This window comes from Condylostylus longicornis, unplaced genomic scaffold (genome assembly GCF_029603195.1).
Source record: "Condylostylus longicornis isolate FDR11 unplaced genomic scaffold, ASM2960319v2 ptg000005l, whole genome shotgun sequence".
NCBI classification, from domain to species: Eukaryota; Metazoa; Arthropoda; class Insecta; order Diptera; family Dolichopodidae; genus Condylostylus; species Condylostylus longicornis.
This window is the reverse complement of record NW_026577974.1, coordinates 7,834-15,434: the sequence shown is the minus strand read 5'-3', so window position 1 is coordinate 15,434 and position 7,601 is coordinate 7,834. Positions and strand designations below refer to the sequence as shown.

The following is a 7,601-nucleotide window of genomic DNA, read 5'->3' as shown; positions in this document are numbered from 1 at the left end:
AAAGAGATAAATATATTTCAATAGTTTTAAAATCTAACTAAACATAAGGTGGATTTACACGTGAAAGGTTGTGCAGTGCCCAGAATTTACTTTGCGTTACCTTTCACACATATTCTTCTATAAATTCATTTTATTTTTTGTAGTAGAAAATCATAAATGCATGGTTTTATATGTACAGGCTCAATGAATGCATGCATGAACAGGTCTAAAATGCATTATAAATTAATTTTGAAATAAAAATCATTTTTGTGGGGGCGAGAGTTACGGCTTATAAGCTCGATTTGTACTAAACCTGCATTTTGGGAATTAAGCAATATGGACATGAATATACATATGTACAGATTATTTATTTATTCTCATCAAGATTTAAAAAATGACAAAGCTAAACGTAAAGTGAAAAGAAAAATTTAAAATATTAAATTGGCGAAGTCATCATCTTCCAATTCGTTGAAATAACTATCATATTCTTTCTCATTTTTCAAATCCTTAGTTGATATAGGAGTTCTTGGAATATCTGCATCATCAAGTTCATTAAATAAGTATTCGTAGTCACTAGCGCCCCCAGTTTCTGTGCTAGTTTTTGACTTGTTTTCTCTATCATCAATTGTACAGTTCTCATTGCAACCCGATCCTATTGTTTTGTTTAATACTTTTGCACTTTCTAAATTACTAAAAGTCTTAGGTTTCTTTTGTGCTTCATAATTTTTTGCAACAGATGTTAGGGATAAAGGTTCATTAAAGTCTTCAAGTTTTCTTTTCGTTGGAGTTAAATATCTATCAATTTTTGGACTAGAGCTAGGTGCCAAACTATGTTCAGCGTTCTGTAAATTTTCAGAAAACAAGCCAGCATGTCTTAAAACATTCTGCTTTTCTTTTAACATTTTCCATATTGTGGTATCAGCAGTATTTTCAGCTAATAAATAACGACATGTTACTGTATTTTTTTGACCAATCCTATGTGCACGGCTTTCAGCTTGTGCCAATGTACTGGGATTCCAGTCTAATTCTGCAAAAATTACTAAATCAGCTGCAGTTAATGTTATACCTGCATTACAAGCGTGAAGTGACAATAAAGCTACTCTGCATAAATTATTTGTTTGGAATTTTCTAACGTTTTCATCTCGTACTTCAGGTTTCGTTGTGCCATCAATTCGAATGAAATTAACTTTTTTTGAAAGTAAAAAATCCGATATTGAATTCATCATAATTTTGTGGTGTGCAAATACTATGAATTTTTTTTGTTCTTTTATTAAATTTTTTAAATAATCACAGACAGCTCTTGCTTTAATTTCAGCAGTTTTTGCATAGTAAGTAAGAAGAATTTCTTTGTCTCCACTCCCATTTCTTTTTAATTTGTATTCATAATCGTTGAATTTTTTTTTTATTTCGTCGTTCCATCTTATTAGTTCTGGGTTCAACATAACAGTTTCACGATTTTTTTCTGCTAATTGTGATAAAACGTCAGACTTTAGTCTTCTTATCATAAATTTTTTTTTTAAAACAATATTTAGTTCTTCAAGGTTTGATTGTCCAGAAGAATCCCAGCCAAAATTTGTTTGTTTGCCATTACAGTACCTTTGACTAAATAGTTTGAAAGGTAGAAAATTTTTATCGAGCATTTTTAGTTGACAATAGAGTTCAACTGGTTTTGATAAAGCTGGGGTTCCTGATAATAGAATTATTCTTTGAGCTAGTTTCGCCAGCTTTTCAGCGTTTTTTGTTCGTTTCGCGTCAAAACTTTTTAAACTGTGGGACTCATCAAAAATCAATATTCCGAATTTACGTTCAATCAATTTTTCAACATGTTTTTCCATTAAACTATAGCTTGTTATTACAATTTTTGCATCATATATATAAAAATCTGATGAATTTAAATTAACCACATCATGACACCGAACTGAAGACATATAATTTTTGATATGATTGAACCAAGAGTTTCTTGTTGAAGCGGTTGTTGTAATTAAAATAGGCCAATCTTCTTTGAAATAATCTGCTATCGCCAATGCTTGAAGTGTCTTTCCCAAACCCATTTCATCTGCAATTAAAATGCGACCTTGTTTTGCTATACCAAAACATACACCTTCTTTCTGGAATTCCATTAAACAACTTACTAATTTTGGCTCAATTGTTGGGAGAAATGAAAAATCTATTTCTTCCTTGGATTCGCGCAATATATATAAAATTTTTTTTGGTATTTGTTCCAATTCAATTTCTGGTCTCAAAGCCATAACTTTTTCTTGTAAAATTTCATAATCACAAATATTGAAAGTCCATAGACGTGTATTAGCATCATATTGTTTTGAAGGAATGGTTTTCAAAATGTTAATTAGTTGTTCATGGTACTTCATGGGTTTAACAAAAAATCTGTTATCAGAAATCATTGCAACTTCACATACTATTTTTGATCCGAATATAGGAATCGCACTTCTTATTGGTGATTTAATATCATGACGATTTGAGTTTTTCTGTAATGCTAAGGCGAATTTTTCATAAGAATTTCCTCTATTTTCAACATTATTTGAATTCAAATCCGAACTTGAAACACTAGACTGTTTGTTATAAAACGCAACTGAAGTTCTAACTGAAAGAATATTACTGTCTGTCGAAGCCACATTATTAGAATATTTTTCAACAGCAACCTTCGAATAAGCTTTTATATGTTTATTTCCTACATTCCTTTTTGCAAGTTTTTCAACAGCAATCCTCCTTTTTTCAGCAATTTCTTCTGGAGTACAAACTGTTGCCATGTTTTTTACAACACAATATGTTTTAATGTGTTTCAATATGTGAGTTGAACGGCAAAACTATTTCAACTATTCCATCTAAAAAATAAAAACAAATCCAAAATCAAATACTCAAATTTTGTAAAAAAATATTCAATCATAAATATGTAACGTAATGTAAACAATGAACTAATATAAAGAAACTATAACTCAAAATTTATATTTTATCTAATGCCTAAAACAAAATGCTGTTTACGTTGACGTAAGTGAGAATGATAAAAACGTAACAATCTCAATATAAGACAGAAATGACATCAATGTAAGTATCGAAAAACAAATTAAATTTTTAACCATTGCTTTGTTGATTGACACTAGATAAAAAAATGTTTGGAGTATCTTCTGAAAGCTATCGTCATGACATATGCATATTTATATAAGCACCGCAATTCGCAACACAAGAAAACCATTTTTGACAGCCATCGCCATGACGTACGCATATACATATGTATGTAACATCAGTTTAAATAGAAAAGTCTATGCGCATTTACAAGAAAATTTTTCGCGGAATACTTTACTTCTTTCTTCATATTATGAGAAAAAAAGTTAATTCAAATCGTCCGAAGCGGGAAGGAAATTTTTTAGCGGCAAAAACACTTTTTGATTGGAAAAATTAAGCTGAGCAACGGCGCTTAACAAATTGTTCAAGAAGAAGAGGGAAATCATATATGAAATATTAATATGGAAAGAAGAATAAGATTACGTACTTTAAACACTCATATAACTTGCAAAATATGTGGAGGCTACTTCATTGATGCAACCACAGTCACTGAATGTTTACATACATGTAAGTCTCGAGAGTATTTAATTTTATATATCGGGAATTTGAATTGAATATTTTTCAAAACAAAGTTTTTATTGAAAAAATTAAACACACAACATAATTTTAGTTTGCAAAAGTTGTTTAGTAAAACACTTGGAAGAAAAGAAAACTTGTCCGACATGCGAGAATGTTATTCATCAGTCACATCCATTGCAATATATAAGTTTTTGTATTAAGTATATAAACTAGTACCGAATCTGCAAGAAAGTGCGTTGATATATTTTGCATTTTAATATGAACTTTTTGAAAAGAAATATTTCTTTTTAGATGAAATGAAGAGGGAAAGAGATTTTTATAGAAGTCGTAATATAGCTTGTCCAAAAGATTTACTACAGAATCATGAAGATGATGATGACAAGGTTAATGAAGCACATGCTGAATCCGGCTATCATAGTTTAGATGAGCTAGTTAATGTTTGTTTAGAGTGTAGTAGTAACAATTTAAAAAATTTGCAATGAAGGTTTTCTAGGTGTAGTTCTCAATCAACTATCACTCATTTAAAGAAATTTTTAGCAAAAAAAAGTTTTAAATGGAATAGAAAAATATAGAGAGGTATAAATCTTTTTCAATATCAAAATAGGCATAACAAATCTCAATGACCAATGATTTGAGACCTTGAAAACGTGAAAGTATGTGAATTAAAATTAGCACTTTGTGCAGAAAATCGCGAATATATATATGTACGCATTTAAATTTATTGTCAAGTTTTATTTTAGTTAAAATAAATTTAAGGGCTCTTTGAAAATTAATATAATTGAGAATTGACATATTCTGTTTTGCCTAATATTTTGAAATATTTGTGAAATTTCAAATAATTATTTATTTTTTAGATTGATATTTTATGCAATGAAGAACTTTTGGGTAAAAATCATACATTAAAATTTGTATATGTTACCCGACGGCGTTTTTTAAATTGTTTTTAAAAATAAATATAGTGATCAATATAATGTATAACTCAGAATATTAAGGCAAAATAATATAAGTTTAAGATATATTCATGTATATTAATGAATTTAATGTACAAAGTGGTCCGTAACTGGTGTTAAAGCATTCGTGGGGTGATTCCTCAGATACTCGTGTTTTAATCAATTATTTTTGTACCAATAGTAGCATTTTAAATTAAGTTTTTTAATAATCACTTGAAAATAAAAAAAATTACATTAATTTCGTTTAGTTTTACAATTTATATTTTATAATATTAAACATAAAGCTTAAAAAAACAAAATTTTTATTTGCAAATAATAATGTTTTCATTTTGAAAAATAAAAATGCAAATTTTTTGAATGATGAAACGGGTTAGTACGTTTCCAATTTTTATATCTTTCAAAATGTGAGTAATTTAAGGAAGATTTTTTTCGTGCTTTCGTTCTAATTTTGGAATTTTAATTTTTTATATTATTTTGCCAATTTTTTCGAAAACTTTACTTGTTTTTTTTTTAGTATAATTATTATAAAACCAATCCATATGTATTTTATTTGAATCTAACAGACTATGTTTGTGCTTGGATTCTATGATTCTTACAATTTATTATACTTTGCTTTTTTATTGACAGCTACATAAACATAAATTACTTTGTGTGCATTTATTTTGTGGTCGTTTATACCTCACTAAAAAATATGGGAAAATATTAATAAAAAGTTAGAATACGTACACATACATAAGTGTAAATGTAATAAAGGCATTAAAATTGTAAAACTTACATATTTTAAAAGCTTTTTAAGTATGAAATCCCTTTTGTTTTTTAAAATGGATATGTATGCAAATAAAATACATATGGACATGTCTAATTTATAGCTTAAATTTGTTGGTCATTTAGTGAATATGTAGATAAACACATACATATACACTAAACGATCAGTAAAATAAAATTTGAAGAAAAAAAATCAATATGAAATGTGTTTAACGCATACATTTGATTTGAAACGAAAACGCGTGAATATAAACATGTTGCAAATAAAATTATTAGAACATGTTTATAATTTGTTGACAGAAGATTTAGTATGTCAAAATTTTTTTTATTTTAGTGTTCAGTTTGGACACATATTGTAAAGTAAAAATCGGCGTTTTAGCAAAAAAGCTTCCGAAATCGTCCAATTATATATGAAAACGTTAAAAAATATCGCCCAAATTATTAAGCTAATTATACCCAAAACACAAATTTTATAGTTGGTATTGATTATGACATAAATTCTCCAGTCTGAATATAAATACTTGACAACAGATAGCGCTGAACGTCATACTGGAAAAAAACTTATTGGATTATAGTATGAAAGTTTACTGGGTTTACTTACGTTGAAAGTTTACTGGGAACTTTTTGAAAAGAAATATTTCTTTTTAGATGAAATGAAGAGGGAAAGAGATTTTTATAGAAGTCGTAATATAGCTTGTCCAAAAGATTTACTACAGAATCATGAAGATGATGATGACAAGGTTAATGAAGCACATGCTGAATCCGGCTATCATAGTTTAGATGAGCTAGTTAATGTTTGTTTAGAGTGTAGTAGTAACAATTTAAAAAATTTGCAATGAAGGTTTTCTAGGTGTAGTTCTCAATCAACTATCACTCATTTAAAGAAATTTTTAGCAAAAAAAAGTTTTAAATGGAATAGAAAAATATAGAGAGGTATAAATCTTTTTCAATATCAAAATAGGCATAACAAATCTCAATGACCAATGATTTGAGACCTTGAAAACGTGAAAGTATGTGAATTAAAATTAGCACTTTGTGCAGAAAATCGCGAATATATATATGTACGCATTTAAATTTATTGTCAAGTTTTATTTTAGTTAAAATAAATTTAAGGGCTCTTTGAAAATTAATATAATTGAGAATTGACATATTCTGTTTTGCCTAATATTTTGAAATATTTGTGAAATTTCAAATAATTATTTATTTTTTAGATTGATATTTTATGCAATGAAGAACTTTTGGGTAAAAATCATACATTAAAATTTGTATATGTTACCCGACGGCGTTTTTTAAATTGTTTTTAAAAATAAATATAGTGATCAATATAATGTATAACTCAGAATATTAAGGCAAAATAATATAAGTTTAAGATATATTCATGTATATTAATGAATTTAATGTACAAAGTGGTCCGTAACTGGTGTTAAAGCATTCGTGGGGTGATTCCTCAGATACTCGTGTTTTAATCAATTATTTTTGTACCAATAGTAGCATTTTAAATTAAGTTTTTTAATAATCACTTGAAAATAAAAAAAATTACATTAATTTCGTTTAGTTTTACAATTTATATTTTATAATATTAAACATAAAGCTTAAAAAAACAAAATTTTTATTTGCAAATAATAATGTTTTCATTTTGAAAAATAAAAATGCAAATTTTTTGAATGATGAAACGGGTTAGTACGTTTCCAATTTTTATATCTTTCAAAATGTGAGTAATTTAAGGAAGATTTTTTTCGTGCTTTCGTTCTAATTTTGGAATTTTAATTTTTTATATTATTTTGCCAATTTTTTCGAAAACTTTACTTGTTTTTTTTTTAGTATAATTATTATAAAACCAATCCATATGTATTTTATTTGAATCTAACAGACTATGTTTGTGCTTGGATTCTATGATTCTTACAATTTATTATACTTTGCTTTTTTATTGACAGCTACATAAACATAAATTACTTTGTGTGCATTTATTTTGTGGTCGTTTATACCTCACTAAAAAATATGGGAAAATATTAATAAAAAGTTAGAATACGTACACATACATAAGTGTAAATGTAATAAAGGCATTAAAATTGTAAAACTTACATATTTTAAAAGCTTTTTAAGTATGAAATCCCTTTTGTTTTTTAAAATGGATATGTATGCAAATAAAATACATATGGACATGTCTAATTTATAGCTTAAATTTGTTGGTCATTTAGTGAATATGTAGATAAACACATACATATACACTAAACGATCAGTAAAATAAAATTTGAAGAAAAAAAATCAATATGAAATGTGTTTAACGCATACATTTGATTTGAAACG

General features: G+C 27.1%; 1 protein-coding gene and 1 pseudogene across 1 annotated transcript; one reads left to right on the top strand and one right to left on the bottom strand.

The window, feature by feature from the left end:
* Positions 1-328: 328 nt before the first annotated feature.
* On the bottom strand, positions 329-3,078 carry LOC129615420 (SWI/SNF-related matrix-associated actin-dependent regulator of chromatin subfamily A-like protein 1). Its single transcript, XM_055530631.1, has 2 exons — positions 2,980-3,078; positions 329-2,822 (listed from the first exon to the last, which is right to left on the bottom strand). The coding sequence occupies exon 2, from the start codon at positions 2,745-2,747 to the stop codon at positions 408-410; it is 2,340 nt and encodes a 779-aa protein (XP_055386606.1). The 5' UTR covers positions 2,748-2,822; positions 2,980-3,078; the 3' UTR covers positions 329-407.
* A 190-nt stretch (positions 3,079-3,268) lies between these two features.
* LOC129616082 (polycomb group RING finger protein 3-like) lies at positions 3,269-4,526 on the top strand (annotated as a pseudogene).
* Positions 4,527-7,601: the final 3,075 nt, after the last annotated feature.